This window comes from Sceloporus occidentalis, unplaced genomic scaffold (assembly GCF_023333645.1).
Source record: "Sceloporus occidentalis isolate IW3139 unplaced genomic scaffold, rSceOcc1.0.p SCAF_121, whole genome shotgun sequence".
In the NCBI taxonomy this organism is placed as follows: domain Eukaryota; kingdom Metazoa; phylum Chordata; class Lepidosauria; order Squamata; family Phrynosomatidae; genus Sceloporus; species Sceloporus occidentalis.
This window is the reverse complement of record NW_028317101.1, coordinates 97,400-118,287: the sequence shown is the minus strand read 5'-3', so window position 1 is coordinate 118,287 and position 20,888 is coordinate 97,400. Positions and strand designations below refer to the sequence as shown.

Below are 20,888 nucleotides of genomic sequence, written 5' to 3'. Positions count from 1 at the left end.
ATGAAACTGTCAGTCTTTGACTTGTGTTGGAAATATCCTTCTTTATACGCAACTGTTAACCAGACCTTGCTTTCCACCATCTATTTTCCCCTTAGAACCAGAATCTAAGGAAAAGGAAGTTACTCGACGCTTTTCTTTAGCCTCCTCAATGAGTACAACAGCTATTAAAGTTTCAGCTCGAACAAAAGGTACCTTGACGCATTGGCTTCATTCTAGCGACTAAATTGATTTGTTGTGCTTTCAGGTTCAAATACTACATTTGGTTCCTGAATGTGGCAGCACATTGTTAGATTAGTAACAAGGTTTACTGTACAAAGTTAGCTTTCAAATTGAAAACATATTTTTCCATGTGTTGCGGAACCAATTGTTCCATTTAGTAATCGATTTTCTCACTACATACAGAGACAAAAATATACAATGTGGTCATAGTTGTATATAACATTGTTTTTACTGGACACTGACATTTAATTATTATTCTCATTTATATACCATATTTTGCAAAGTACTACAAAGGGTAATATTCTTTTTAGATACCAACCCCAATACGTTAAAGTCAAAAGCAATACTCTTAAAAACAGCTTAGCTGAAAAATACATTTCTTCAGTTGCATAAACAGAATACCCTGCAGATCACCAGCTAGTAGTTACCATTCTTTTGCTCGGGGATTCAAGTTTGTTTTTTTTACTTTCAAGACTCTGTGAATAATAACAAGAACTCACTTGCCAGATGTAATTTCAGGACATTCTAGTGTCCCCCAATTTATTAATAAGAACAAAATATCAGCAATGGATGTGCCAGGCCTAGTATACATCTTGCACTGTCTGAATAGGTCCCTGTTAGGATTATTGTAACATCGGCAAGCTTGCTTGTGCTTTTAACTGCTGACTCCGAGTGCTCCATTTATTTTCAAGCGTTAAATATTCTTCTGCTTTATAAATCACACCTTGTTAAAAAAAATAATAGTAATTTTATAAAATGAAGCACATATGTTACATTTTCCATTAGGTTTATCCAGGGGATGTCAGTATTTCAGTGAGCTCATTATGATCAACTTCTAGGAAATGTAACATTGGCGTCTTCAAAGACAATCAAAGCCAGATTTGGAATGTTTGAGCACCCATTGAATATAGAGATATACGGTATATTGGCCCTTTTCTGAATGTGTGCTTGTGTTACGTAGACAAACACATTAGGGGATTTTCATCTCTGAAGTATAAGATAACCTTTTCAGAAGGTTTAACTAAAAGTGTTGGTATGTATTTGAGTTTAAATGATTTACTTAATGCCCCCTCACCTTATAAATCGTTATCTTGATATGTCTTCTGCATTAAAATATTGGTTACTCACATATTTCTGGCTTCCCATATGAGAGTTTCTTAGACAACATTTTTATTTGTTGTAGGTAGCCTTGGGTATTCTACCTATATGCTGACTGCATGTTACTCATTTAGACTCTGTCTAAAATATACAATTGAATACTTTTTGTATATATTTTTTCTTACTAAATACTGAATATTACTGATCGGAATTCCTAAAAAAGCAACGCCCATCATCAAAAGTAATACTGATGCTAAAACATGAGAGCTTAAATCATATTTTTTATATTTTATATGTAATGCTTGCATAATTTATTCTGTGGTTTTATATTGTTATCACATTTGTAAACTTTAATAGGTCCACTTGGCCCTGATGTGAAAGTTAAGAGACATGAAATAAAGAGTGACCCAACCCCCCTTGGTTTTGAAGGTATTGAAGATGTTGTCCTGCATGAATGTCTTAGTTCCTTGTTAAATCCTTTGATGCGGTTATTGTTAATTGTGGAATGATTTTTCTTGGTAGTTGTGAATCATTTTCTTATATTTGTTTGACCATTTCATGAAGCTGGGCTTTTGTGGCATAATAACCTTTTTAATGTTCCATTTAAGTAGTGATTGTTTAGGTATTGATCATCAACAAATGTAAAACATTCTCATTACATACAGTAACGTGTACCACACTCTGTCCATGTTTCCTAAAATTAATTGACTGTATTTTTGTCCATAGAATGCATTATCTGAGTGAATTAATTATCTGAGTGTTGTGTAATGGGACCCATGTGCAGAGGGCATACCTGGTAACTCTCCTGTTTGACCAGGAGCCTCTGGGCAAAGCTCTGCGTCTCTGACTTAATGTTTTTATTCTTTGGGTGGGGAATGGCGTTGGGCTGTGGCTAGCCCCAGCCCTATGCACAGCTACCCCATGAAGCCACTATCCAAAAGAGGAGTAGCTTCCATCGGGCTACCTTGAGAAATTTATGGTAGAGTAGCCATGTGGGGTTGGAACCTTATATCTGCTGGTCGAGTTTTTAGGCAACAATATTTTGTAAGCATAATTGCAATAGAATAAAACTTTTAAGTTAACTTCCGACTGTTATATGCAACACTTATACCCCATTGTAGTTGTTGTAAGAATTGTTGAATCATGCAGAGTCATTTTTTTCTTTAGCTAAGAAACACGTTCAAATGCAAGGAAAGCAAATATTAGTTTGCTTGCATAGCTATAGGCATTGAGTGCATTAGTAGGCTGGTGAACTGTATTATGGGCACCAGTAAACCAAGATTTGGATCACTAAGGCAAGGAAAGACTTAACTAATGAGTAGACTTGTGCATTCGTCTTCGGGCGAACATGAAAACGAACACGAAGAGTGCGTTTTCGTGTTCGTTCCGAAGACACGCCGAAGAGAAGACAACGTAGGCGAAGACGAAGACACATACCACGAAGATCTTCGTGATCGTCTTCGTCTACCAGTCCCCCCCCCCCCCCTTGTAACTTACCTTGGCATCGCGGCAGTTCACGGAAGTGGAAATCCGCAGGTTCGCCGTCACCGGTTACAGGGCAGTGAGAATGAGCCTATTGGTCACCTACAGGGACCTCCTCTGGCATCAACCAATTGGTTGATGCCAGAGGAAGACCCTGCAGGTGACCAATAGGCTCACTCGCACGGCCTTTGTAACCCCTGACAGCGAACCTATGGATTTCCGCTCCCTTTTAACCCCTTCGATGCTGCGTTAGATAACGGGAGCCGAAATCTCTAGGTTAAAGGGCCGTGCAAGCGACCAATAGGCTCACTCGCACGGCCCCTTAACCCCTTAAGGTGCAACAAGTGCACCAGGAGCCTAAAAGTCTGTACGAGCAACCAATAGGGTCGCTCGTACAGACTTTTAAAACCCCAATGCTGCAACTTACCCGGCAGATCCCACTGGTCTCCCTGTTCTATCAGTTAATAAATGATAGAACAGGGAGACCGATGGCATCTGCCGGACAAGTTACGGCACCAGGAGTTTAACAGTCTGTACGAGCGACCCTATTGGTCGCCAGCAGGGGGCTCGTCTGCCATCAACCACTGGCAGACGATCCCCCTGCTGACGACCAATAGAGTTGCTCATACGGACATTTAAACTCCTGGCGCCAGAGCTCCTGCGGTACGCATTAACCCCGTATTATCCCCTTAACCGGAAAAAACTAAGAAAAAACGAACACGAAGAATGTCCACGAATATTGACAGGAACAGGCGAATATTCGCGGAATATGGAGATTTTTTTTCTCCCGAAGACGAGCACGAAGAGCCCCCTGGTGCCCAAGTCTACTAATGAGTGTGTATCTAAGTCCAAGTTGTGATTGGTTAATGCATCCAATGCAATTTGTGTGCAAAGTTGTAAAATTAGTCTTAGTAATCATTAGAAACAATGAAATGATTCTGCACATTGCACTATTGTATTAGTTGTGGAGATAAGTCACAGAATCACTTCCTATGTACTACCCTTAAAGGGTAAATTGGCCCTTGTCTTTTTTTACTTTTTGAACTGGGCTATAATTTTTGATTTTCCCATCTTCATGGTGTAAGGTAAGTTTGATTAAGATTTTAGTGTTGCTCTGACTTTCTCCTCCACAAATATGTTTGGAAATGGGGGGGGCAGGCAATGCATAGAGGGGTTGTGATGCATGCCTTACAAAAAGTATGTGCCTCCATAAATGAATAGGGCGTGGAAGGGGAGAGAAGAAGAAAAGGGGAAGTTGTAATATGGCAAAAAGGCTGTATGGAAAAATAAAATGAGATGATAGAAAGCACTACTACAGATGTAGGCATATCTGCAAGATGCCCCAGTTGCCTTGGTGGGTGTTTTTGCTGGAGTTAATTCATATTCTGTTTATACATTATTATATGGTTATTGTATGGTTCAGTATATCCATGTGAGTAAAATTCCTGCATGTTTTGTACTGCAATCATTGATTGTGAAGTATATTGATGGGATTCTGCGTGTCAGCAGAGTAGTCTGGAGGTTGCTAATGAATTTAACCGAGAAACATTGTTTTTTCTTTTTGATCTTAAAGGTTGGCCAAGACATATGAATTCTCTTGAAACATATGAAGATTTTTCCACAATTCCATCAAGTAATGACGAACTTTCTAATTCCGATGCTGAAGAGGACAGCACTACCACCAAAGTAAAATATTTATTTCTTGTATGTTCTTCCATTATGCAAGCCTGAATTTTCTGATGCAGTATCTATGTAAAAATAGCCTTTAGGTATACTTGTGAAGGCATTTCAAAGTTGTTTATCCTCAGCTGAACTGCGAAAGTCATTTTATTGCACAATAACATTTAACAAGGTCCCATGCAAAATATGAATTTTTGTTTGAGCATAAAAATCAGAGCTGTATACAGTAATGTAGGCTGGCATTGAAGAAAGCCATTGTTGTCAGCCATGGGTGACTTCCCTTGATCAAACAACATGCTAAGCTGACTGGTTATGACAATGCTAATGAAGTCCTGCTTGTACACTAAAAAATCAATTTTCTCGATCATTTAGTCATTGTCTGGCTGGGTAATTAAGACTATTGTAGAACCCATACACAAATATCAGCTGTCTGAAAACATTTCATTATGTTAAAACCAAAATTGTTTAAAAGAGAAAACAGTACAATACCTTTTTAATCTGATCCTAGTAATAAAAAAAAAGAGATGGTTGTTCCCCTCTAACATCGTTTGCTTGATTTTGAGTCGCATACTGATCCCTGAAACAAATACTGCCCATAATAACATTCTCAAGTGTACAGACAATCAGTCAATATGTTAAAAACGTCAGTTTTTAGAAACCTCTGTACACTGTGATGACTTAAATAGCTTGTGAAAGTAATCTTTGATTAGGCTCCTTCCTTGGCAGTGGTCAAAATCATGTCCTTTTATTTGGAATTAATATTGTATGGTTAATAAAATGTATCTGTCTTGTTTGTGATTTTTTGCAGGAATCCCAGTTGTTTAGTGTGGAAGGTTCTTTTGAAACATGTTCTCCGACTAACTTTGTTCTGCAGCATGGAGATATAGTACAGCTTCAACGATGCGGACAGAATGGACAATGGTAAAGCTGCTAGAAGATCCATCCCTCTTGTTGGCCTTTTTGGCTTAGCGGGGAAGGAAGGGGTTGCATATCTCTTAGCATAATGTGGCCCCTTGGAACATGAATATGGGGGACCTGGTGGTCTATGGTGGCCTTACAATGGCACACAATTACCTTTAAGTCTTTACCATTTTGTTATTGAAGCGCGATACAGCAGACTTTAAATTTAAAAAGTAATGACGTTTTCATAGGTGATCATTTCATTTGAACCATCCATATATTGTCTTAAACCAAAGAATAGCTCTTGCTTTTCTTCCAGGTTGGTGAAAGAACTTGTTTCGAAGAGGAAAGCATGGGTTCCTTCAAGCATATTAATTCCTGCAAAGACCACTCTGGAAAACATCTGTCAAATGGATAACAGCGCAGGTAAACAGCGAGTGGAGAGAATTATTACACATTCATAGTTAGACTTGTCTGCCTGCGTTTCAAAACAATAGAGTGTATCCAAAAATATATACCATACATGCTTGTAGGCTTAAAGAATATTTGTATAAGCTAAAAAAAAAAATCAGACATGGACATAGTCCTTTCCTTTATGGCTTTTTATATCTAGTCTTTTTACAGCTACGTCATACAAATGATCAATACTTGGGATAGGCAGGGATAGGCAGAGAGAGGCTTTGTGGTGGACATTTAATTCAATGACCTATATGCACCAGTAACACCCGCAAGCCTTGAAGCGGACAGTAGTGTCCTTGCACTGGAACTCTGCGTACCTCTGAACACAGGAGAATTGTTACATTGGCCTTGTTTACTGCTCAGCTGGTATATATATATATATATATATATATATTTATATATATATATGCACACGTTAACACACGCACATTATTGTTCGAAACTTTGGAGTCAGTTTTTCCATGGAAAATAAATGCTAGAATTTCATAGGGGTTTTCTAACGATCAACTGGCCTTTCAAACTTAAATGTGGGTTAGCAAACACAACGTGCCATTGGAACACTGGAGTGCTGGGAGTGATAAAGGACCTCTGTACACCTATTAAGATATTCCAATAAAATCAGCCTTTTGTAAGAAATTTTGACCCTCTTACAAGGTTATTCTTTTAGGGAATGTGTGACGAATAAAGCACAAATACAAACGTATAGAAAAATGTATATTGATATTGAACTAGGCTACTGTTACCGGTTATAAAACATATAACATACAGAAAACGTTTGATAATAATACAAAACAAAAGGGATACTTAAGCACATTCTTGGGAAACCTCTCTCAGCTCACAGGCTTCTCCCGAACGCCATCTTGCGCAGCTTTGTTCTGAGTCTCCTGACCCAGGACACTTCTGTTCACTGCGCTCTCCTTTCTCAGACTCCTCTTTCTCAGACTGCTCCTTTCTCTCTTACTCAGACTCTTCTTTCTCCTGCAGCCCCTAACTAGTCATCCCAGAATTCCTTGTACCTCCCAGAAAGTGGTTCACCCAACCCCTCTTTTCAGACATTTCCTGTATGACCCAATTATGGAGGAGACAGGTAGTCTATGCAAACATGCACACAGTTATGTTAATATACATCGGCTTCAGTTGTCTGACCCCCTGTGGGGTATCCCACCTCTGTTGGAGCCTTTGTTCCAAACCCTTTGTAATGCATTACTATGCAAATTACCTTACATTGTAAAACCAGATATCTCACCTTATAGAAACCCAAATCGTCCCCAAAACATTATGCAATAAATGTAATGTCCCATTTTAAAGGCACCCTTAATTTCTTACACTTTTCCAGTCATTTACAACATTAACGTCTACTCTGTGTGTCTGATCCATTTCATGTTATTTCAATGGACAAAATAATTCTTTCAAAAACAAGGAAAAGTGACTTTAGTAGGGTGTTTGTGCATGTGTATATATATATATATATATATATATATATATATATATATATATATATATACAAACCAAAGGGAGCGGCTGCACACTCAGAAATATTGTAAATATACACAGGCTTTTATTTGCCCGGGTACTCCAAAAATAGCCAGATATACGTAACCAAAGAAAAATGGGCACTCACGGGTCTTTGTAGTAAAGTGCATTAAACACTAGTTTATTTCAATCAGCACGGCCTGATTGAAATAAACTAGTGTTTAATGCACTTTACTACAAAGACCCGTGAGTGCCCATTTTTCTTTGGTTACGTATATATATATATATATATATATATATATATATATATATTACACACACACACACCTATACATATAATAAATATATATATATGCTGTACCCATGGTGTGGATAGTCTATCAATTTACTTCACAACATCCCTTTTGCTTCACATTTCTTGCAACCAGCTTTTCAAACCAAATGTTTGGAATGCCTGAAACTGAAAAAACACCATATACAACAAAATGTAACGTGAGAAAGCTTGTAGCCTTAAGGAGCTTCTGCTATGAATTAGTGTTTTAGGTGAGCATCAATACGTTTAAAACATGTACTGGTTACACTGAGACACCTCGTGGCTTACTTGAAATAAGCTATTCTATAGCAAGCCATTAAAAGGGGGCATATCACTTTACAAATTAAAATTAACCATTTTCATGCTGCATGTGGAAATGAATGCATATGCAAAACTATGTATTTCTAGAAGATTCAGAATGTGGGTTTTTTTTGTGACGAAGAAGAAACTCTGTTTTTTGTTTTGACCCCATTGCATCTGATCAAAGTATCCTATGGTCAATTACAGGTTAAAGAAATAAAGCAAGATGGAGTAATTTTTATGTTGTGATGGGGGTAATGGATATATAGGCTATATATAAGAGCATATTTCATATATATATATATATATATATATATATATATATATATATATATATATATATATATATATATTAAAAAAATCTGCAAACCTCCCTTGTGAAAGCCAGCATTTTATAGACAGACAAGGGGCAGCCATTAGTTAATTTATGTACTTGAAAGGATGAGGGATTAAAATCTGCCCTGGCACTATAAGGCTGCTAATAGATGACATGCTATATAACAATATATTTTTTTTTCTAAGCTTACAATGATAGTTGTCAAATGGCAGAGGAATCTACAAGCATAAAAGAAAAGCAAAATGAAAGGACACGGAACCTTGCTGCAGAACAGAAGGCTGTGGGCTGAATACATCATCTGGAAACCTTTTTTCATCACTCTGTCTGAGCTACCAGTTTTCCCAAGTGGCTTAAGTCATAGGCATTGCCAACCCTGGAAAGTGGATGTCTGAACGTTATCTGCTGCTTCTGGTTATTGGAATTTTGGAGAAGATCTTCAGGTTGCTTTATTACAACTAAATAACTTCATGCAAGTATCCTAAAGCGACCTAAGTGACCTATATTAGGTCTGGAGCAGAACTGGAGTTGATCTATGCACTTAGCCCATACTGCCTGTCCTTTGACTTTGAAGAACATTCCTTCCCTGATGTATTGTGATGTTTTCCTGTTTAATCGATATGTCAATGGCTTGCTTTATATACAGGTCAGAGCTTTACGGCAGGATGATTGCAAAAAAACCATGTTTCAGCTAGTCCAGTGTTAATCTTTTCAAGTTTAGATGACTATGTATATGTCATGAAACTTTTAACTTGCTTAACAAACCAGTACTCCTTATCATTTGAAGTATTGTGTAGTACTTATTTTCATAGTACGTCTGAGCTGGAGATTTAAGTTAAAAGAGCAAAGGAAGACTGAAATGGCCATGGTGTCGGGAAAACTTTTAAGGACAGGGAAAATGTTTACATTTGTATTTGTGAATGTTATAAAGTACTGTTTCCTTTTGCAGAAATGTGTGTTTTTATAGAAATTCCATTTAACATACATTTTCTAGCAGTATTTCATTTCCCTTGAAATGTAAGTCCATATCATCATCACCCGGAGGAGCATATTCCTTGTCGTCATAAGCTTCATGCATCAAGTAGAAGCATGTACATTAGAAAGTAAAAAACTAGCAAGAATTGGTACACTGAAAATATATTTTTGCTGTGTTCCTAACACATGGATCTTAGCAAACATTAAAACCAAAAAAAAAAGACCAACCAACTTTTAATAATATAAGTTGTTGCTTTCATCATCTTCAACAATTGTATTTCCTGTATTGGCCAAGGGATGAATTGTTTCAGGGCACCAAGATCCTATCTATGTTTCACAGGGTCACAGAACGCTACTAGCCCATATTGAGAAATGAAAAATATATGTTACAAAGCTATGCTGTTACTTTAAAAAGTAACCTTCATGAAAGTGTACTTGCCCCCCCCCCTTCCAGGACAACTGGAAAAGCAGCAGGTTGGAGAAACAGTGAGCTAGAGTAGGTTAACAAGATATAGAAAGCAGAAAAACACTTGGTAGTCAGAGGAGTGAAGCAAAACAGCTGTTATTTAATTCTGTACACCCTCTGCTGCCAGAGTGGTATGGTCTGCTGTCTTTCTCTCCTTCCAGCTGGTATCCTCCCCTTCACTCTGGCAGCTGCTCCTTTACAGGCACATAGTCCCTGCCTGTGCTGAGACACAGTTTGCATGTTGCAGACACAAGGTAGTTTATTTGAAAGTATTGCAGCTAGGGTTAGTTAATACTCCAGCTGTTGAGACTACATTTACCATGACTCTCTGCCAGTTTTGCCTGTTAAGCATCATGGGACAGTCAGTACTCAACAACTGGAGCGCCAAAGGCTAGCTTTTATGTCATTATGGATTGGTATTGCAGCTGCTTTGGAAAGCACATCTCATGATTCTCAGCCATCCTTTTGGTTGGCTGGACATCATGAGAAATCTAACAGCACTTGGAGTGCCAAATGTTAGCAACAACTGCTGCAAAACTACCAAGTGTCCTTTTGGTTCTGAGCCTTGATATCTCTTTTTTGTAATGCCTTGGAATGTTTGCTCTGCATATCAGAGCTACACTACATGACATTAACTTTCCTTGACTGCAAATCCCATGAGGTTGAGAAATTGTGGTGGCCTACACTACATACTAACTGCAGCTCCCATGATATACAGTCAGCCATTACTGGCACCATAGGAATTGTAGATTGGGGTAGTTGTGGCTAATCTTTACCACCCAAATATTATAAACTAAAGCTCCGCTCCCATGCAACGTATCATAATGGTTTCTGCCCACTCAGTACCGGCTCTCTAAATGGGCGCGTAAAGAATTAAGATCTGCAGTCATAAGCCAATGCCAGTGAAATATAAATACGTTCTAGAACAAAGAATGCAATTAGCAATCTGCAGGAATTAAACATTGCTCTTCCCACTACATATTTACATATCAAGGTTCTGCAGTTTCCCTTTGTTTTCTTGTCTACGCCTGTTTACAGTGGGACCGACTGACTATACCCTGCTATATGATGTGAAGCCTGCAAAATGTACGTATAGAGCCATCAGCTCGTGCAGGCGGAAATGTGCTCTGGATTCTTGCATATTTATTAGGCGGTTCATATGTAAAGGCAATTGCAGAGATTGTGCTAAACATGTTTGAACAGCTATGTATTGTCAGTTGTTTTTTTTAATTGCAAGCCTGATAAAACTTGTGTTTTATGACTATTCTTCAGAAGATGAATTGACAAGCACACCATGTTGATTTATAAGCGTGTAAATAGTTAATTGACTTGCGTTAATTAAACTTTTTCATATTGTTAAATTATAAATACTTCAAATGTTTCAAATTTGTGTTTTTATACACATATGTTTTTGTATACATAAGAAGATATTTGATATCTGAACAGCTGGGAGGTGAACCGGTTATTATAAAATAAGTAAGAGAAAAGATCAAAAGTACAGACCCAAATTATATTTATATAATAAAAATATATTATTTATATTGTTCCTAAGAATGCATACCCCTTTACCTGATTTAGACCCTGCCATTTTTGGCTTTATGCTGACAATCCAATTTTGGCACCTAAAGAAAAAAAAACTTAGTAGAAGTGCAATATTCAAATGGTCAAAATCTATTAGGATTTTATATTATTATAAAAGAATACAGGAAGAAAAAAGACTTGCATGAGTACTTGCATGAGTATCTCATGCCGGGCGGGAGGTTCCTAGTCTCTTCAATGTTTGCCTATTGTAATTTTAGTTGCTAACGAACATAATTCCGATCTGTCTTTTAACCACTTGATGACAATTGCCGGTCCGGGCACGTCACCGAAAATCGTGACGATTATGACAATTGACGTGCCAGGACCGGCACGTCTTTAAACGGGTGAAAAAATCGATCCGTGATCGATTTTTTCACTCAAACGGTGTTGCTCTAATGCCTCGACATCGAGGCATTGAGCAACACCAAAAAAAACATTCCCGGCCCCCCCCCGATCGCTCCTAGGAGCAAATAAAAAAACATGTTTGAAAGACTGCACGTCTTTCAAACATGGCGGCGCCCGCCGCCGAAAAACGGGTTTAGGAAGCGATCGCGAGTCGCTTCCTTTGCTTAGCTGGTGTTGCTAAGATGCCTCAGTATCGAGGCATCTTTGCAACACCTGTTTAGCAAAGGAAGCGACTCGCGATCGCTTCCTAAATGCTCAACTTACCTTCCCGGTGCCGGCGTCTTCGAAACACATGCGGTGTTTCAAGATGGCGGCGCCCATCAAGCCGGGGGTGGTGCCTGCTGTCATCATCGGGGGGGGGGTGTTGCTGGATGTCATGGACATCCAGTGAATAACACCCCTAGTGGTCAGATCACTCATAAGAGTGATCATGATTTGCTAAATCAAAGGCAATGTTTTCTAAACATTGCCTTTGATCAGTATTGGATCTGCCTCCCTCCTTCACTTGCTTCTAGTGAGGGAGAGAGACAGATCAGTGTGTTTTCAGGTATTCTCAATAATATATATATATATTGATCCAAAGGCTCTTATGAGAGCCACCCATTTAATATTAACCCCTTCATTGCCATTGATCACTGCATAAACAGTGATCTTGCATAGTGGCAATTGTTTTTGGGGTTCTTTTTTTTTACATTTTTTTTTACTTTTTTTTTTTTTTGTACTTTTTTTTAGGGTTTTTTAAATTTTTTTTATTAGAGCCATTAACCCTTTCCTTCCCCACTATTTTTGCTGCAATTGTTGCCATGCAGCGGTATACGGCTGAGGAGGCATGTTCCAAATTTGGCCCTTTTGCCCCCAAACAATCTGACAAACCCATGCATGTGGGGTATCAATGTACTCAGGAGATGTTGCTGAACACATATCGGGGTGTTGTGTGACAGCAACAACATACTAGGAGCTGTAATTTTACACCTGAAGTACAAAGTATGTTTAAAAAACAGCAAAAACAATTACTATCACAAACTTTGACAAGGGTTGGTGGTAGGATTAGTGCATGGAAAGGGTTAAACTATCAGCATCTAAAATACCCTGGGGTGTCTAGTTTTCAAAAATATATGGTTTGGTGGGGTAAATTTAATTTGCTGGCTTCAAAGATGCCCCAAATACCACATGGAGACAGAATTACCACATTCAGAGAAAAATGGTTTTGAAATAGCAAAACGCTACTTGTACTTATTGCCCCATAACGTGTAGAAGAAAGCAAAAAAACATAAAAACATTGGGTATTTCTAAACTCGGGACAAATAGTAGAATCTATTTAGCAGGTTTTTTCAGTAGTTTTTTATGATGAATAAAAGATTTTTCAAATAAAAGTGAGAAATTTATTTTTTTTTTCAATTTTTCGTCATATTTTATTATTTTTATTATAGAAAATTACATCATATATAAAAAATTATGGTGTCTGAAGAAAGCCCTTCTTGTCCTGAAAAAAACAATATATAACTTGTGTGGGTTTAGTAAATGGGTTAAGAGAAAATTACAGCTAAACACAAACACCGCAGAAACGATAAAACAGCCATTGTCACGAAGGGTACAAAAAATAGAATCAGCCTTTGTCACGAAGGGGTTAAAATAAGAGCAAGAAGAAAAAGACATTTTGAAAAATCTAACAAACATACTTGTTACATTATTCTTAATTTCTTGTCGTTTATTGCACTCCCACCAAATATGGACTATGGAACCTTCGCGTTTATGGCATCTCCAGCAGGACTTAGATACCAGAGGATAAAATGTATTGACCTGAGAGGGGACCATATACCTGCGATTAAGGAGTTTAAAGAAATTTATTTGACACAGTAGATAGCTTTCTTCATATCAGAAAATGACCAAAACCACATATCTAGAGAAAAACGTTTGCCTATATCCTTTTCCCATTTAATCATTGAAATAGTCTTATCATTCTTGCTATTTAAGAGCTTTATTACTTTGGACATCAAGTTAAGGTTAAAATGTTTGCCAATAAATCATCTAATAAAGAAAGGGATACAGGCGGAATAATCTCACAGAACACAAACAGAAAAATGATGGGTGTATGTGCATAAATCACACTTAGTACAACTGTAATATTTAAAGGGTCAAAATCTATCAGGAAATATCCCAACAACATTGTATGAGAACCTAATATTTTTTTAAAAGAACTGGAACAAAGTGAGTTTCAAGTGAGTCTAGCTTTTACTAATACTCTATGTCTAAGCCTAGACTCCATGGGGTTTATTCTCGCAGGAGAGTCATGGTTTAAAATTGCCATCTTTGCTTCTCAATATAAAGGGCTAATCCCAGTGAGCTTCTCCTATAAGAAACCCTGCAAAATGCATTGTTAGCCTGTCCAACTCACTGAAACTATTCTCAATAGACGAACTATGCATTATACAGGGTCAACAATGCCCTTCTTGCAAGAAGACTTGTCTGGTTAGGCCGTTCTTAATGTACAATGATAAGGTGAGTTAGTGAAAGATGAAACATCACATTACATTTATTTACATAGCGCCAGCAGATTCCATAGCGCTAGCAGATTCCATAGCGCTGTTGCAACAGAGTCAGTAGAATATTTTAAAATCGCACACAATAACAAACTGGTACAAAAGAGAAGAGGGCCCTGCCCTTGTCAGCTTACAATCTAGTCGGCGGTTAAAGGGGAAGTGAAACAATAGAGATAACTGCTTGGAGTCAGGATGATTTCCCGTAATACTCTATTTTTTTTAAATATATTTGCAATATTAAAGCTTATAAAGTTTAATGTTGTTATATTTTATGTATATTAAGTTAAAGAAGGGAAAGGTTCTACCTCAAAACAGAGAAGCTTAACGAACTTTAAAACGGCTGGCCAAGTCTAAATTGTAACTACTTTATGCAAATCATGAAATTTGCTGCAGAGGTCGTAAAAACACACAGGTAAGCAATTCAATGACCTGAGGAGATGACGAACTACCGTGGATTTAATGCTACATTCAAACCATTGAAAACCCTGTACTAAATTTAAGACCATCAACATTTTTATCTAACCTTCAGTAGACTTGACTAACAATAGATGCCGTCAAGCAAAAAACAGCTGGGGCGTTTAACCACAACATGCAGTGTGAGAACGACAAAACCACTTAACCGAAAAGATAAAAAGAAAGATACTACAGGTCGAATACAGCAGTTGGCTTATTCTGGAAACTCTGCTAACTCTTTATTTGGCCACTTAGAAGTTATTATAGAGCTGCTACAGAACTTGGCCAACATTTGTGTATCCTTCCTTACATCTCATTGGTAATTAAGTGGTTTTACCGTTTTTATAGCGCATGGCACGTCTTCTCACTTTGTACGTATAGTCGGGAGTATTTAGTAGATCTGCCCATTTCCAACCATGATTACATTTAGTCAATTAACCCTATTGTCTTTACATGCCAAAAGTATAGCTGCTATACATATGATACATGTACTTCCGGGCTGACATAAATATCCTTGGTAAAATAATACCAAGAGGGGAAAAATCACCTTACGTTGATTATATGAATTAAATGCAAATGTTCTTTGTATGAACTCTAGTCTAAAGGCTGTATATATAGTGAGTCTAAAAAGATATTGTGAAGCTTGTCTGCAAATATGAAGGATTCCATATAGATCAGAGGTATTTTATTGCATATTGTAAAGGGTGGCTCATGCCCATGGTACACGAGTGTACTTATAATAAAAGTTTTATATACTGTGGTGGAACAATATGGTTGGCTGGATCAGTAGCTGGCAGTGGGTTCGAAGGCTAGCAGCTGCCTTCACATGGTCCGATTTAGGGGAAAAGCATGATCTACGCCTCCAATGGAAAGAACTGCCTTCATCTGACACATCTTGAGTCACACTGATCACACCCTCAGTCTTAGCAGGAAGCAAAATGTGTTTCCCTATCATGTAGAAACTCATTAAATAATCATGTTTTTTAATGTATGTTACCTAAACTGTATAAGTCACCAGAAATAATTAAAATATTTCAGTAAAATGCAGAATAGAGTTCTAAAGTGATTCAGTAAAAAAATGAAGTTTCTATATTTTTATACACTCTTTATACTGTAGTTTCTAAAGTATTTTGGTCTTTATTGATAAAGCAAAAATAAAAACACTGTGATAATAAATACATGTATGGGCTGTATGGAAACATCATGTAGCAGGTCAACACATTAACACACAAACCCAGCTTTGCATGTATAGATCAATTGAAATTCACATGTGAACAAAGCATTGAAGGCATATAATCAGACAAACAAATGCTGTATTTGCAGGTATACAATAATAATGTATGGAAACATTGCAGGTATAGATCAACAGAACACACAAGCCCAGCATTGCAGGTATAGATCAACTGGAAATCACATGTAAACCCAGCACTGATGGTATAGATCAAAAAACACATGGAAACAGCACTGCAGAACTCAGCAATAAAGGTAAAGATAAAAACCCCTAAATTACAGGCATAGATCACAGGTTGTACACCCCAAAGCCAGCCCTGGTGTCCACACTGCCAACATAGAACCTGACCAGCACCCAGATAATCCACTCACCCTCCCTCTCTTCTCACTATCTACCCCCTTCTCCCTCCCTTCTTATTATCAACCCCCTCTCCCTCCATCCCTTTGATCTACCCTTTCCCCCCTTTGTAGTTCACTTACCTTCCAGAAGTCCCGCGGTGGGAGCCCTGCTCCCTGCTCTGCCACAGTGTGGGGTGCTTCACTGCTGAGCGCCGGGATATGACGTCAAATTCCGGCGCTCAGCATGACATGCCGGCACCGCAAACCGAGCTAGATGCCTCGCGGAGGAGACGGAGGGGCGCCGATCGGTTGCTGAAAACTTCATGAGCAAAAACTACTCGGTGCACCTCTGTCACGACCCTGGTAAGCAGGTCGGGTAGGAGCCCAGTAGCAGGGGATACAAGGGGTTCTGTTTGTACCCCACGATGCATGACGGTAAGTGATGTGGTACGGACAGGCGAAATAACACACAGCACAACAGAATACGAGGAAAGGTACTGTATTGATATAGGATATCACCAGCAAGTAAAGGCAGTAGTCTCTAGGCAGGATGCCCACTGGCAGGGCTGACGGGTACGGAGGCCCACTGGGTAGCCTGAAGGCAGGAAGCCCACTGGCAGGGCTGACGGGTACGGAGGCCCACTGGGTGGGCTGACAGCAGGAAGCCCACTGGGTGGGCTGACAGCAGGAAGCCCACTGGCAGGGCTGACTGGTACGGAGGCCCACTGGGTGGGCTGACGGCAGGAAGCCCACTGGCAGGGCTGACTGGTACGGAGGCCCACTGGGTGGGCTGATGGCAGGAAGCCCACTGGCAGGGCTGACTGGTACGGAGGCCCACTGGGTGGGCTGACGGTTCAGGCAGGTAGCTCACGATATAGGCAGGTAGCTCAGGTACAGGACACGGGTTTAGGTACAAGGCCAAAGCAGAGCGGTCCATGCACTTCAATGCAAAGGCCGTGACTACAGGGCAGGGCAGGTTAATAAAGGCAGGAACCACCCAGGTGATCAGACCCAGCTGACCTGGTAATCTGATCCTGAGCACTGCAGAGAGAGGGAGAGGGTGGCCACTAGTGGTAACAGCCGGACAGAACGCAAAAATCATCATGCATAGTCCAGGCTAGCAGGGTGGAATCCTGACAACCTCTCTCCTCCGCGTCCCCCCCCCAAAAAAAAAGACTGCATTGTCCCAGACTGAGGCCGCGACGTGTGGTCACCCTAGTATAAATGTATCTCAATACATTATTCAAAATTATCATTCATTACAAAGAAACCATCAATAGGCTACAGATTCACAAAACATCACCAAGCAATGCCTCTAATCACACATCCTAAAAAAAAGGATCCATCTTTGGCCACTGGAACTGTTGGGATGTATGCTATCCAGAGTTCTAGATACTACCTCCGCTTATTGTAGTTTAAAGATAGCACCCGATAAAAAAATGCTGACAAAATAACAATTTCAAATAATCAAATGTTTGATTTGAATGTCCTATTTCAGGATAATTAGCACCAATGTATTGCCAACTATCTAATTCAATTGTAGCAAAACTGAAAAAAATGGTCAGTAGATGGCAGTGTATGATATTAATATGATATCAATCGACGTATGCATCGTTAGCAGATAATAGGGACTATGTGTCCTCTATAATTATTATTATTTTATATAGTTATATAGTGCCATCATATTCCGCAGTGCTGAACAATGGGCACACAGGGCATAACAAGTACCGTATTTACTCGATTATAAGACGATCCCCCAAAATCTTAATCTTAATTCCGAAAAAAAGAAAAAGCCTGAATATAAGACTACCCTATAGGAATTTTTTTTAATAGTAAATATTAATTCATGTAAACTATTTTTTCATATTTAATAAAAACTATGACAAAAATGTATTTTTCGTTTTTATTTCCTTTTGTTTGCCAACCTACCCCCCAGTTATGCACATCTGCTCCACGGCTTGCTACCCCCCCAGATATGCCCCAGATTGTCGGTGGAATGAGCATCAGGGTACACTGCAATCCTAAGTAGTTGAGAAATAATTAATACTGGTAGATATACATTGAATTCTCTGTATAGTAATGGTTTTACCCAATCTTCTATGTATATACCATCCAGGAACAAAGATTTATTAAGTAAGCTCTTTCAATGGGCACTGGGAAAGTGGTAAGGGTTTCCTTCCACAGAAATTACAGAAAAGACCCATAAATGTCTAGATCAGCAGTTGTCAAGTGTCATCCCCAGCCCAGTTGCGGACAGCCATTGCAAAAATCACCAGCTGAGTAGACCACGCGTGTAAATGAGCGTGTATCCTCAAATTGGTCATTGTCAGATATGATGTTGGTATGTCCTGAGTGTATATGTGTGTGGTAGTGTGCATGTACAGGATGTGTATAGGATTGTCTCTCTCTGTATATATTGACGTGGAAGACGTGTATTATCTGTGAGAGGTTGTGCTTATACATGTGTCTATAAATTCTGTAATGTCTAAATAACATTTCCTCACAGGAATTTATGGAATAAAATGTACAGCTTGCTGCCACTGACAGCTCCACAAAATAATGCAGATTAAAGTACTCAAAAAAAGAAACAAAATAATAAAACATTCACCTGAGGTAGAAGCTGCAGTCCAACAGTTGCCCTCCTCCTCTGTGGTTGAACAATTCTTGCCACTGATTGGCCAATTGAAGTAGCCAATCAGTGGCAGGAAAGTGCTCCCACTGATATTAATTGGAGCGTTTTCCACCCATATGCCTAGGGCCTGAAAAGCCCCCTGCCTGTAGTGTTTCCCAAGCCAGTGGTAAATCTAATCTCCTGCACAGGAAAAAGCTAGTGGTGGAGAAAATACACATGGAGGGATTCTGCAGGCTCCTCTCACACACATTTTAAGGGATCACACAGCTAGTATTGCCATTAAAGTGCATATCGCAGCAGGAGTGTCCCTTTACTTATGAAATTTAGAAGAACAATTATAAAAATAAATATTGTGCTGCTTATATACATGTTATTATTATAGTTACTTTGATAAACTTATCAGATTTTGATCCAAATAAGCACTATCCCTAGGAAAAAAGGGCCAGCTGGGAAGTTTGCTATAAAAATACACTAACTCTAATATGATAATATCCCCCCTATAACCCTGTTCTCCAAATGTTGGACACTTGGGGATTCTGCCCCCTTAGCAACACCTCAGCAATGCATCTGTTACTGATCTAGAGGCAGAGAAGCCCATGTGTGCTGCACAGAGAGTGAGGGAGGGGAGCACAGAATGGAGAGGTTTCTGCTTCCCTGATTCTAGTGGGTATGATTGCATGTGCAGTAAGTGAAACAGCATTTCCTTGAAATCACGTGATACAGTTGGAGTGTGTACTTGATTCAAAAACCATTTAGTCTTCTGTTTCTGTTTTTCCCTTTAGTTGAAAGGCAGACTTCCCTCCTGTGCATCTAGCTGCAGACATAGAATCATGGGTCGGTTGGCACTTATGGGAGCTGTTCTGCTGTATTCTGGTGAGTATAGAATGCATAATACTTTACAGTTATATTCTATCTCTGTCACAAAATTGCCCCCATAGACTATTGTAACACAATCCTTCTGTACAACTCTAAGCAGTAGTTTATGGAGTTTAACCCTTTCCTTTTTGAGTGTCAGGTTATTGCACATGTTAATATGCTCTATTAACTTTATTATCTTTATTAGGTATGATATGTTTTTATACTTAGTTCACTTAAATTACATTTTCCTGGAATATTATCCCTGTTACCACTTCAAGATAAAAGCAGTTAGCTATAAAATGTTTTTTTTTACATATACAGATTTAAGGGTTGAGTCTCAAATCAGGATAAATAGGCAGACTAGTTGGGGTGAACGGTTTCTATGAGATGGATTAAAATGTCAAAATTTCAAGGCTTTCATTTTAGTGGAATATACCCCAAAGAGTTCCCCCTTTTGACATTGGCATACATATAAACATTACATATGTTTATCTAGTGTATCAAAATGCAAACTAGAGTATCTGGGGGGAAAGTAACAGATCTGCTTTATATTGTATTAAACCAGGGGTGTCCAAGTTTTTTCTGCAGTGGGCCACTTCATCAGAATTGTATAGGTGCGAGGGCTGCACTCATTTTTCACTGCGTGAAAATATGGCCTTTAATAAGATATGCAGATTAAAATAAAGTAAATGACACAAAACCTTTACTTTTCCTCTCACTGATTTCTGGTCCTAGAAAGTTTTGTGACTACAAATTCAGGATTCTGGATAAGTAAGAATGAAATAGTTCTATTTATTTTAGGGATGCACTAAAATGAAAATTCTGGAGCAAAACTGAAAATTCAGGGTTCACTTAGCCAAAACTGAAAATGACCCCCCACACACTTTTAATAAAAGTAAGTTGCACACCACAATTGTACAAAAAAATTATATATTATGATTGTTAACAGCAATCTCAGGCATACCCAGATTCCAGCATGTACTGGTTGGCTGGGCATTGTATCGGTATTTTTTGTCCAATTTTAGCATGTAACCACACTTTTATTAAGTAACACACCACAAAAAAAAATCAACAATATTACTGATTGCTAACAGCAAACACACTCTTTTTATACCCAGGCAACCAGTAAATGCTGGAACCTGATGATGGGA

The 20,888-nt window shown here is 38.7% G+C and overlaps 1 protein-coding gene across 1 annotated transcript in view; it reads left to right on the top strand.

Annotated features, from left to right (window-relative positions):
* The window catches only part of LOC149282169 (guanine nucleotide exchange factor DBS-like), a 92,757-nt gene extending 84,207 nt beyond the window's left edge, over positions 1–8,550 (top strand). Inside the window, exons 28-33 of the mRNA XM_089498509.1 lie at positions 96–188; positions 1,675–1,746; positions 4,373–4,485; positions 5,288–5,400; positions 5,699–5,805; positions 8,447–8,550. Coding sequence (XP_089354635.1) covers positions 96–188; positions 1,675–1,746; positions 4,373–4,485; positions 5,288–5,400; positions 5,699–5,805; positions 8,447–8,550 — 602 coding nt within the window. The remainder of the gene's footprint in view (positions 1–95; positions 189–1,674; positions 1,747–4,372; positions 4,486–5,287; positions 5,401–5,698; positions 5,806–8,446) is intronic.
* Positions 8,551–20,888: the final 12,338 nt, after the last annotated feature.